The 12,938-nt window shown below is 44.2% G+C and overlaps 1 protein-coding gene across 1 annotated transcript in view; it reads left to right on the forward strand.

Moving 5' to 3' along the window:
* The window catches only part of LOC139457849 (beta-galactosidase-1-like protein 2), a 74,860-nt gene that overhangs the window by 26,231 nt on the left and 35,691 nt on the right, over positions 1 to 12,938 (forward strand). Inside the window, exons 4-10 of the mRNA XM_071239198.1 lie at positions 2,115 to 2,223; positions 3,393 to 3,485; positions 5,835 to 5,916; positions 7,073 to 7,231; positions 8,890 to 9,027; positions 12,158 to 12,250; positions 12,594 to 12,644. Of these exons, the coding sequence (XP_071095299.1) occupies positions 2,115 to 2,223; positions 3,393 to 3,485; positions 5,835 to 5,916; positions 7,073 to 7,231; positions 8,890 to 9,027; positions 12,158 to 12,250; positions 12,594 to 12,644 (725 nt within the window). The remainder of the gene's footprint in view (positions 1 to 2,114; positions 2,224 to 3,392; positions 3,486 to 5,834; positions 5,917 to 7,072; positions 7,232 to 8,889; positions 9,028 to 12,157; positions 12,251 to 12,593; positions 12,645 to 12,938) is intronic.

Raw genomic sequence — 12,938 nt, forward strand, 5'->3', positions numbered from 1 at the left:
CCAGATAACTGTCATTGTTGGTAATTCGGGGACTGACAGGAAACTGTCATTGTTGGTACTTCGGGGACTAACAGGTAACTGTCATTGTTGGCACCTCGGGGACTGACAGGTAACTGTCATTGTTGGTACTTCAGGGACTGACAGGTAACTGTCATTGTTGGTACTTCAGGGACTGACAGGTAACTGTCATTGTTGGTACTTTGGTGGACTGACAGGTAACTGTCATTGTTGGTACTTCAGGGACTGACAGGTAATTGTCCTTGTTGGTACTTCGGGGACTGACAGGTAACTATCATTGTTGGTACTTCGGGGACTGACAGGTAATTGTCATTGTTGGTACTTCGGGGACTGACAGGAAACTGTCATTGTTGGTACTTCGGGGACTGACAGGTAACTGTCATTGTTGGTACTTCGGGGACTGACAGGTAATTGTCATTGTTGGTACTTCGGGGACTGCCAGGTAACTGTCATTGTTGGTACTTCGGGGACTGACAGGTAACTGTCATTGTTGGTAATTCGGGGACTGACAAGTAACTGTCATTGTTGGTACTTCGGGGGACTGCCCAGGTAATTGTCATTGTTGGTACTTCAGGGACTGACAGGTAACTGTCATTGTTGGTACTTCGGGGACTGACAGGTAATTGTCATTGTTGGTACTTCGGGGACTGACAGGTAATTGTCATTGTTGGTACTTCGGGGACTGACAGGTAACTGTCATTGTTGGTACTTCAGGGACTGCCAGGTAACTGTCATTGTTGGTACTTCGGGGACTGCCAGGTAATTGTCATTGTTGGTACTTCAGGGACTGACAGGTAACTGTCATTGTTGGTACTTCGGGGACTGACAGGAAACTGTCATTGTTGGTACTTCGGGGACTGCCAGGTAATTGTCATTGTTGGTACTTCGGGGACTGACAGGTAACTGTCATTGTTGGTACTTCAGGGACTGCCAGGTAATTGTCATTGTTGGTACTTCGGGGACTGACAGGTAACTGTCATTGTTGGTACTTCAGTGGACTGACAGGTAACTGTCATTGTGGGTACTTTGGTGGACTGACAGGTTACTGTCATTGTTGGCACTTCAGGGGACTGCCCAGGTAACTGTCATTGTTGGAATTTCGGGGACTGACAAGTAACTGTCATTGTTGGTACTTCGGGGGACTGCCCAGGTAATTGTCATTGTTGGTACTTCGGGGACTGACAAGTAAATGTCATTGTTGGTACTTCAGGGGACTGCCCAGGTAACTGTCATTGTTGGTACTTCGGTGACTGACAGGTAACTGTCATTGTTGGTACTTCGGGGACTGCCCAGGTAACTGTCATTGTTGGTACTTCAGGGACTGACAAGTAACTGTCATTGTTTGTACTTCAGGGGACTGCCCAGGAAACTGTCATTGTTGGTACTTAAGGGGACTGACAGGAAACTGTCATTGTTGGTACTTCAGGGACTGACAGGTAACTGTCATTGTGGGTACTTTGGTGGACTGACAGGTTACTGTCATTGTTGGCACTTCAGGGGACTGCCCAGGTAACTGTCATTGTTGGAATTTCGGGGACTGACAAGTAACTGTCATTGTTGGTACTTCGGGGGACTGCCCAGGTAATTGTCATTGTTGGTACTTCAGGGACTGCCAGGTAACTGTCATTGTTGGTACTTCAGGGACTGACAGGTAATTGTCATTGTTGGTACTTCGGGGGACTGCCAGGTAACTGTCATTGTTGGTACTTCGGGGGACTGCCAGGTAACTGTCATTGTTGGCACTTCGGGGGACTGCCCAGGTAATTGTCATTGTTGGTACTTCGGGGACTGACAGGTAACTGTCATTGTTGGCACTTCGGGGGACTGCCCAGGTAATTGTCATTGTTGGTACTTCGGGGACTGACAGGTAACTGTCATTGTTGGTACTTCGGGGGACTGCCAGGTAACTGTCATTGTTGGTACTTCAGGGACTGCCAGGTAATTGTCCTTGTTGGTACTTCGGGGACTGACAAGTAACTGTCATTGTTGGCACTTCAGGGACTGACAGGTAATTGTCAAGACAGTTAAAGTTTTATTATTTATTATAGAGATTAGATATGAAATTATTTCTAACTTATTGCTTGTTCCTTGTGAAGCTGGCTCCTGGCAGATCCCAACATGAAGGTGCGCTCCAACTATCCCCCCTACCAGAAGGCATCGGAGAGATTCTTCAGTAAACTGCTGCCTCTCGTCACCGACCTGCAGGTAGGTGGTAGATTACAGACAGGTTAATTAACAGTAGAGAGTGGGACACAGATAACTTGAAAACTGTGCGACAGATTTCAATGAAACCTGGCATATGCATTGGTCATCAGGTTAACCGGTGGCTTTTGCTATGTTGAATTTTTTCTAAATTTTGTTTTCAACATGTTTCAGTGGAAACAATAATTTTTTCGAGTTAGTCTTAAACAAGGGCAGGGTTTGTTTCTGGACCATAACTTGAAGATTTTTCAACATTTTTTAATTAAACTTTGCACATGCACTGCACATCAGCTTAACTGCTGCCTTGTGAAATATTTCTAAATTTAATTGTCTTATGTTTCCATGGAAACAATTTGAACTTAGTCTCAAACTACTCAAGGCTTCATTTGCGAGCCACAATTCTCAAACTAATGAATATTTTTTCATGAAATTATACATGTACAATGACCACATTCTTAACTATTGCCTTTTCATATTTTTTTCGAATATTTCGTTTTTTTTATTTCTTGTATTTCCATGGAAACAATTTGGAAAATGTTATGTGTGGTCCTCAAATGGACCAATCCTGACAAAATGGCTTCAGTATTCCTTGTTTGAATATTTCCTCTGTTTCAGTTTTTCCAATGTTTCCATATTCCCCAAGTTTCCATGTATTCCCTGTTTCTGTATTCCCTCTGTTTCATTATTCCCTCTGTTTCATTATTCCCTCTGTTTCATTATTCCCTCTGTTTCATTATTCCCCTATTTCTGTATTTCCTGTTTCATTATTCCTCTGTTTCATTATTCCCTCTGTTTCATTATTCCCTCTGTTTCATTATTACTCTGTTTCATTATTCCTCTGTTTCATTATTCCCTCTGTTTCATTATTCCCTCTGTTTCGTTATTCCCCTATTTCTGTATTCCTCTGTTTCAATATTCCCTCTCTTTCATTATTCCCTCTGTTTCATTATTCCCTCTGTTTCATTATTCCCCTATTTCTGTAATCCCTGTTTCATTATTCCTTTGTTTCATTATTCCCCTATTTCTGTATTCCCTGTTTCAGTATTCCCTCTGTTGCTGTATTCCCTGTTTGAATATTTTCTGTTTCAGTATTTCCACTGTTTCCTTAATCCCCATGTTTCTGTTTTCTCTGTTTCAATATTCCCTTTGTTTCATTATTCCCTCTGTTTCAGTATTCCCAGGGCGGCCCCATCATCGCTGTGCAGGTGGAGAATGAGTTCGGCTCCTACAGTGACGAGGTGCAGCATCTCGACTTCCTCAGAGCAGTGAGTTGCATATTTCCCCAGGTGTTAGAGCTGTGTAGCCAACACACGGTGCTCCAGATGCTGGTCCAGCCATAGGACTACAGTACTGGTCATTATCAGAAGTGACGAGTACCGGACATACTTTTTCAAACCAATACATACTGTACTGTTCGGGGGCACAGGGGGCCCAGCCGTCTAAGGTGCCGCGATTCGCTGTGCAGAGTTGCGTCCCTTGGGCAAGCCAGAAACCTATGATTGTGGGTTCGAATCCCTGTTCGCCCAGATTATGTTTCTAGGTTTGTCAGCACCATACCCGTGCTCGTGGGTTTCACCGAAGTGGTAAACGTCTAAGACCTGCATCACTTCGGGCTTTCCTCCCACATTAAGCTGACACGCCATGATATAACTGGAATACTGTTAAAAGAGGCGATTAAACCCAACTCACTCACTCACTACGACAAGCATAGACTTCTTTTACGGCAAGCATGGGTTGCTGAAGACCTATTCTACCCCGGAATCTTCACGGGTCCACTAGTTTGTCTGGTCATCAGAATATCCACTGGTGTTGTGTTCACTACCCAACTCATGATGTGGATCAGCAAGCAAATAGCTGGAATATGCCCACTGTCACTCACTCACGAGGGGAGGTCGGGTAGCCTAGTGGTTAAAGCGTTTGCTGGTCATGCCGAAGACCTGGGTTCGATTTCCGACTTGGGCAGTGTTGGGTACAATGTGTGAAGCCCATTTCTGGTGTCCCCCGCCGTGATATTGCTGGAATACTGCTAAAAGTGGCGTAAAACCTTACTTACTCACTACTCACTCACTTAGGAAAACTTGCCACTTTTCATGTTAAATAACTATAGAAACAACCAACAATGTTTACTAGTGTTCTTATCACATGAGTAAGTATTTTTATTTAAACTTATCAAATCTCACTATGCATTTCTTCTTATTCTTCGATCTTGATGTGGAAACACCCTAGAACAAATTTAATACCACACACTCTTCGTAGTAATGGTAAACTTTAGAAGTGAAGTTGTGTGTATATTTCTTATATATAAAAAAACCCAAAACAACAAACAAAGAATTCTCTGTTCGAGTATAACGTCTGAACACCATAGGACCGCCTCCGTGGTCTAAAGGTAGAGCGTCCGCCCGGAGAGCGGAAGGTCCGGGGTTCGATCCCCAGCCGCGTCATACCGAAAGACGTTAAAAGATGGTACTTGTTGTTACCCTGTCTGGCGCTCGGCACTAGGGGCTAAAACAAGGGTGGGCTATCAGGCAGGCAGCTATTTCGCTCAATGGTTCTGTCTATTGAAATGTACCCTTACTAATTCAAGTCACTGGATGGTATAGAAACTATGTAAGTAATATTAGGAATCATTTGGTGTAGTCTTGTCGAAGACATTGGACTCTGCCAGGGCTGCTCATTATGTAAGTTGACCCGGGAAGATCCTGGGTAGAATAGGTCTTCAGCAACCCATCCTTGCCGTAAAAGGCGACTTTGCTTGTTGTAAAAGGCGACTAAGGGGATCGGGTGGTCAGGCTTGCTGACTTGGTTGATGCATGTCATCGATCCCAAATGTGTGGATTGATGCTCATGGTATTAATCACTTGATTGTCTGGTCCAGACTCGATTATTTACAGACTGCCGTCATATAGCTGGAATATTGCTGAGTGCCGCGTTAAACAAGCAAACAAACAAGCAAACAAACAAAAAACATTATGTAAGTTGTACTCACCTTTTGCCTACATTAAGAAATAAACAATGAGAGGGAGTTGTTTATCGTACAATAAAACAATGCAGGGAGAATGCGCCCCTGATCGTTTGTTCTCCCTGCAGTGTGTTATTGTACGATGACTAGCGACCATGAGTCGTTAATACTTATATGAGATGTCAACATTAATTACAGCCTCTTTAGGGATGTTGATAAAATGTACAAGCTTAAAAAATATTTACCCATATTCAAATAATGATGACGCCCTCAATAGAATCCGACCTCGGCAGTGTCGGATAAGTCCATGTTATCCCCTATTTTCTCACAGTACCCACATCAATTATCTGCACCTTTTCTCCTAATACCGATTGTCATATCTCTCCCGATCTTGGATACGATCGTTCGGCCATCACATTTATCTGCGAAACCCAGCTACATCTATGGGGAACTCACGAGACACTCCCCTCTCCAAAATAACATCGTCTAATATACGACGCCATCAAGTGGCAAGCACATGTTTGAATCTCCAGATATGATGTATACATTATTTTGTGATTCTATAAACATATTTGAATGGATATTGATGAGTTTGCCTTCTTGGGCCCAGTAATTGTTTTGATGACGTGTTTCCCTCTTTCTTCGTCTCATATAGCTGTTGATAAAGAATGGCATCACCGAGCTCCTCGTCACCTCCGACAATCTTTCCGGGATGCGCAGGGCGCCATTCCACAAATGTGAGTAGCAGAACAATATGTTCCCATATCGTAGTGTTCAGCAGAGTGAGTGGGTGAGTTGGGTTTAACGCCGCTTTTAACAGTATTCCAGTTATATCGCGGCGTGTCAGCTTAATGTGGGAGGAAAGCCCGAAGTGATGCAGGTTCAGACGTTCACCATTTCAGTGAAACCCACGAGCACGGGTATGGTGCTGACAAACCTAGAAACATCATTGGGGCGAACCGGGATTCGAACCAACAATCATAGGTTTCTGGCGTGCCCAAGGGACGCAACTCTGTATAGCGAATCGCGACGCCTTAGACGACTGGGCCACCCGTGCTCCCAGTGTTCAGCAGAGGTTTGTGTCATGTTGTAACCTGTTGTGTTGTGATGCCTATCTTTGTTTGTTTATTTGTTGTTTAACGCCAAACTCAGCAATATTCCAGCTATATGACGGTGATCTGTGAATAATCGAGTCTGGACCAGACAATCCAGTGATTGACGCCAAGAGCATCGATCCACGCATAACATGGCCATGATGGCATGGGACCGATGACATGCATCAACCAAGACCGCGGGCCTGACCTCCCGTTAGTCGCCTCTTACGACAAGTATAGTCGCCTTTTACGATAAGCATGGGTTGCTGAAGAACTATTCTACCCCGGATCTTCACGGGTAGTGATGTCAATGCTGTATTAGGAGTAACAATTGTGGAAGGTCGGTTTAATCTCGGCTGCATCATACCAAAAAAGGTTAAAAGATGGTACTTTTTGTTACCCTGTCTCTTGCTTGGCATTAAGGTGATGAAAAATGACTATTCTGTTCGGAGTCAGCATACTGTATCTGAGTATCCATGTCAAAATATCTCAGTGGGCCTGGTCTATAAAAGCGCCATTAGTCCGCAGAAAAGACAGACTGACAGCTCAATCTGAAATTATGTTGGCTCCTGAAATATTACTTTTTGTGACCATGAAAAATATCTTAAGGGGCAAAGCAGTTCTTAGGATAACCTTTGATGGCTGGCTTTTGGTGAAAGTCAACTAAACTTGAAGGGAGGGTCTGTGATGTGTAACATTCTGTGTCATCGTTCAGACATGATTATATACAGGCTGCCCTTCGGACATAGTAGAAATATTGTGCTTGCAACATTCAACCACATCCTCTCATTCACTCTAGATGCTCTACCGACGGCAAACTTCCAGGACTACGAGAAGAGCAGTAAGGAGTTCAACGCCATCCGGGAGCTGAACCCAGACTTTCCCCTGATGGTGATGGAGTACTGGAGTGGATGGTTCGACCACTGGGGCTCGGCACACTCCACTTTCCCCCTGGAAGGTGGGTCTGTTGTGTGATACTTTCTCCCTGGAAGGTGGGTCTGTTGTGTGACACTTTCTCCCTGGAAGTTGAAGGTGGGTGTGTTGTGTGACACTTTCTGCCTGGAAGGTGGGTCTGTTGTGTGACACTTTCTCCCTGGAAAGTGAGAGTGGGTCTGTTGTGTGACACTTTCTCCCTGGAAGGTAAAGGTGGGTCTGTTGTGTGACACTTTCTCCCTGGAAGGTGAAGGTGGGTCTGTTGTGTGACACTTTCTGCCTGGAAGGTGGGTCTGTTGTGTGACACTTTCTCCATAGAAGGTGGGTCTGTTGTGTGACACTTTCTTCCTGGAAGGTGAAGGTGGGTCTGTTGTGTGACACTTTCCCCATGGAAGGTAGGTCTGTTGTGTGACACTTTCTCCATGGAAGGTAGGTCTGTTGTGTGACACTTTCTCCCTGCAAGGTGAAGGTGGATCTGTTGTGTGACACTTTCTGCCTGGAAGGTGGGTCTGTTGTGTGACACTTTCTGCCTGGAAGGTGGGTCTGTTGTGTGACACTTTCTCCCTGGAAAGTGAGAGTGGATCTGTTGTGTGACACTTTCTCCCTGGAAGGTGAAGGTGGGTCTGTTGTGTGACACTTTCTCCCTGCAAGGTGAAGGTGGGTCTGTTGTGTGACACTTTCTCCCTGGAAAGTGAAGGTGGGTCTGTTGTGTGACACTTTCTCCCTGGAAGGTGAAGGTGGGTCTGTTGTGTGACACTTTCTCCCAGGAAGGTGAAGGTGGGTGTGTTGTGTGACACTTTCTCCCTGGAAAGTGAAGGTGGGTCTGTTGTGTGACACTTTCTCCCTGGAAGGTGAAGGTGGGTCTGTTGTGTGACACTTTCTCCCTGGAAGGTGAAGGTGGGTCTGTTGTGTGACACTTTCTCCCTGGAAAGTGAAGGTGGGTCTGTTGTGTGACACTTTCTCCCTGGAAAGTGAAGGTGGGTCTGTTGTGTGACACTTTCTCCCTGGAAGGTAAAGGTGGGTCTGTTGTGTGACACTTTCTCCCTGGAAGGTGAAGGTGGGTCTGTTGTGTGACACTTTCTCCCTGGAAGGTGAAGGTGGGTGTGTTGTGTGACGCTTTCTCCCAGGAAGGTGAAGGTGGGTCTGTTGTGTGACACTTTCTCCCTGGAAGGTGAAGGTGGGTCTGTTGTGTGACACTTTCTCCATGGAAGGTAAAGGTGGGTCTGTTGTGTGACACTTTCTCCCAGGAAGGTGGGTCTGTTGTGTGACACTTTCTCCCTGGAAGGTGAAGGTGGATCTGTTGTGTGACACTTTCTGCCTGGAAGGTGGGTCTGTTGTGTGACACTTTCTCCCTGGAAGGTGAAGGTGGGTCTGTTGTGTGACACTTTCTCCCTGGAAGGTGAAGGTGGGTCTGTTGTGTGACACTTTCTCCCAGGAAGGTGAAGGTGGGTCTGTTGTGTGACATGGAGGTCTGTATGCATTCTCCATGATGGCCACAAGCACACGATAGATCAAAGGTCAAGGTCAACATTGGCAAGTGTAGATTTCTTCAGTTCTGATGAATGAAGAAATTCTCTGGGTTTTATATGACATAAAAAAATAAAATTTACACCCCCCTAAATCTTTTGAATATTTTCGCTTGGGAGAATTACTCATAGTCATGTGATAAACTTTCTGTTTCAGCTTTTGCCAAGAGTCTGTCTGGAATTCTTCACAATGATTCTTCCGTCAACTTCTACATGTTTCATGGTGGCACCAACTTCGGTTTTATGGCAGGCGCCAACTATTTTGATGACTACAAGCCGGATGTTACCAGCTACGGTATGAGACAATATTCCAACCGGCGCCAGACAACTGCTCTTTCTTGTCTGAGTGTTTTTAACTGTTAAACAATATTTCATTCATCAGAAATATTGTTGAAATTTGTTTCTAATTTATATTTGTCAACAACTTAATTCTTTGATTTTAGATATCAGAAGGCGACTATCTGGGGTAGAATGGGTCTTCAGCAACCCATCCTTGCCGTAAAAGGCGACTGTGCTTGTCGTAAGAGGCGACTAACGGGATTGGGTGATCAGGCTCGCTGACTTGGTTGATACATGTCATCATATCCAATTACGGGGATCGATGCTCATGATGTCAATCACTGGATTGTCTGGTCCAGACTCGATCATTTACAGACCGCCATCATATAGCTGGAATATTGCTGAGTGCGGCGTTAAACAACAAACAACGACAATGATATCAGAGGAGGATATTTTAATATCAATGCTAATATCGTTGAGTGGCTGTCTACTTATACAGGTGAACTACAGTACCCTGCCACCAGTCACATTCACATGATTCAGCCTGCATAAATTATCATCACACGTTATTGAGGAATTAAACTTGTTTCCACTCAAGACCGCCTCCGTGGTCTAGTGGTAGAGCATCCGCCCGGAGAGTGGAAGGTCCAGGGTTCGATTCCCAGCCGCGTCATACCAAAAGACGTAAAAGATTGTACTTGTTGTTACCCTGTCTGGCGCTCGGCATTAAGGGGCTAAAACAAGGACTGGTCGGGTCAGAGTCTGTATACTGTGTCTGAGGGGGGTTTTCATGTTAAACTGCGGCATGGTATCTCAGTGGGCTAGCACTATAAAATCGGCACCTGTCCAGACTAGCACAAGCAGCCACACACACATACACAGAGGCAGTCGGGTAGGCTAGTGATTTAAGCGTTCGCTCGTCAGGCCAAAGAGTCGGGTTCGATTCCCGGCATGGGTACAATGTGTGAAACCCATTTCTGGTGTCCCCCGCTGTGATATTGCTGGAATATTGCTAAAAGCGGCGTAAAATCATACTCACTCACTCACTCACTCACTCACTCACTCACTCACTCACTCACTCACTCACTCACTCACTCACTCACTCACTCACTCACACACACACACACACACACTCACTCACTCACTCACCTGAGGCTGATATTGGGCTCACTCACCTGAGGCTGATATTCGGCCCCAAGTCTGCAGCAATTGTTAATAAGAAATCCCAAATTAGGAATTAAGAAGTTTCTTATTTGATGTTTATATATGGACTTACTCTGTCTCCCAGACCCTAGAAAATAAATTAAAAAAGGGACCGAGGCTCTTGTAGCCTGACAGAGATGGCACAGCTTCTGCAGTGATGATGACTGGTGTCATGTCAGACTTCCTTCAACAGAAATCTGTGATAAATTGTTTTGTCTTTTTCACCTTTGGCTGCAAATCATGAGGATCTATATCTCAACTTCCTTCAACAGACATCTATGATAAATTGTTTTGTCTTTTTCACCATTGGCTGCAAATCATGTGGATCTATATTAGAAATGTGTCAGTTTACTCAGGTATTATATTCCTACGCGGTTTCTACAGACGCTTTAGTGAATGGAAACATGACTTCAGCATCACTTATTATCCCCCCGGCATATAATGTTGGGGGATACAGCGATCAGCCAGTCTGTCTGACCGTCCGTCTGTCTGTCCGTAATCATTTCCTTTTCAAGGACAGAAGTCGAAAACCATTCAGTGTATTTGATCGAAACTTGGCAAATATACATATACTCACATACTGAAGTGGTGCTTTTGATATTTTGGGATTTTTGGAATTTTTAATTTTTTAAATTTTTACAGGAAGAAGTTGGACATAGACTCCATTGGGGATCGGGTTCATTTCTGGGGTTTCTGAGTTTGAAAACCATTCAGTATATTTGATCGAAACTTGAAAGATGTATCAGTCACACGCTGAAGTGGTGCCTATTGCTATTTTGTAATTTAAAAAAATAATAATAATTAAAATCTTTATGGAAAGAAGTTTGACAAGGACACAATTGCTAGTTTCACGGATAATTTTGCGTTTCTGGAGCATAACTCGAAAACCGTTCTATATTTTCAACAAAACTTGGCAGATATATCAAACAGATCCTGATGTGCTGCCTTTTGTTATTTGCGGATTTTGGGCATTTTTATTTTTCTTGATTTCCCTGGAAACAATTTGGACTTAGTCACAAAAGGGAGGGGGAGGTGTCGTTTCCGGAGCAAAACTTGAAACTGTGAAAGACTTTTCATCCTAACCTAATACATGTATTCACCAAGGGCTGAAGTGGTGTTTTTTTGTTATTTAGTAATTTAAGAAAAAAAATATAATTCCTGTTTCCATGGCAACAAGTTTGACTTGGACTCTGTGTGGTGTGTTTTTCCAGACTATATCTCTAAAACTGATAGGTGTTCTTTCATGACACTTTGCACACACAAAGGCCAGTTTTGCTACTTAAGGGTGTTTAGAAAAAAAATTCTGTTTCCATGGCAACAGCTTTGATTTTGACTGTTCATATTTGCATGAACCTGACGTAGAAATACAAAGTTCCGAATCCCAATTCCATGGTATTGTTTTGATAGGTCAATAACTACTCTTGTATACGGACAGACAGATTAGAAAGAAATACTCTCATCAAGTTGGACTTAATGTGACAGTCAGATGACTGGGGCCAGGGGGATTGGCATCTTCGGATGACTCTTGTTTTAAGAATGGCATCTTCAGAGTGAGTGAGTTGGGTTTAACGCCGCTTTTAATATTATTCCAGTCATATCACAGCGTGTCAGCTTAATGTGGGAGGAAAGCCCGCAGTGATGCAGGTCTCAGACGTTTACAACTTCGGTGAAACCCACGAGTACGGGTATGGTGCTGACAAACCTAGAAACATAATCGGGGTGAACCGGGTTTCGACCGACAATCACAGGTTTCTGGCGTGCCCAAGGGACGCAACTCTGCACAGCGAATCGCGGCGCCTTAGACGACTGGGCCACCTGTGCCCCCCATCATATGATAAAGAGATTATTCCCTGTTTCAAAGTGAAGAGTGCAGATCCCATCAGCAAGCTCTTTATTTGTGTTAGAATGTCGGGTTTCGCTCTACATCTGTCCGTGTCTTTCAGACTATGATGCTCCTCTAGACGAAGCTGGGAATATAACCCCCAAGTATGAAAAAGCAAGGGAGATAATCATGGAGTATGTCTTGAAAAAACAAGGTGAGTGTGAGTTCCAAGGGAGCGAAACCCGCACGGATTCCCTGGTTAGAAACAGTCCCTAGCAACCCATGCTTGTCGTAAAAGGCGACTATGCTTGTCGTAAGAGGCAACTAACAGGATCGGGTGTTCAGGTCCGCTGACTCGGCTGATGCATGTCATTGTATCCCAATTGCGTGGATTGATGTTCATGATGTCAATCACTGGATCGTCTGGTCTCATGCCTCAAAATATCAGCAATGCCAACTTAATTGTTTGAAAATACAGTATTTCAGGATAGTTTTATAACCCTTGGTATAACATGTTTATCGCCCTCTTGCATATATAACATGTTTATAACCCCCAGGTATCACCAGTCTCCCGGAGCCTCCACCAAACAGTGCCAAGGCAGATTATGGTGAGTGAAGGATCGACACATCAACCACTTCATTGTCTGTACACACACAGCTTCAGCAGCTTGTTGCTCCATCCTTGAAGTACAAGGCAATCTGGTGCATCAAGTGGTCAGGCTAGGTGACTTACCGAATTTGACCTAACAAGCGCCCAGGGCACTCTCAAAATTAGAAATGGGCTCTTATTAGAATATTATTTTGGTGAAAAAACAGAGTTGAAAGATAAAGTTCGTGGTTTATGCTGACAGCCTGTTTATGTGCGACAGATATATTTTTCCAGAATTTAATTGCCCGTAATT

The sequence above is a fragment of the Haliotis cracherodii genome, unplaced genomic scaffold (genome assembly GCF_022045235.1).
Source record: "Haliotis cracherodii isolate W230 unplaced genomic scaffold, xgHalCrac1.p SCAF_12, whole genome shotgun sequence".
In the NCBI taxonomy this organism is placed as follows: Eukaryota; Metazoa; Mollusca; class Gastropoda; order Lepetellida; family Haliotidae; genus Haliotis; species Haliotis cracherodii.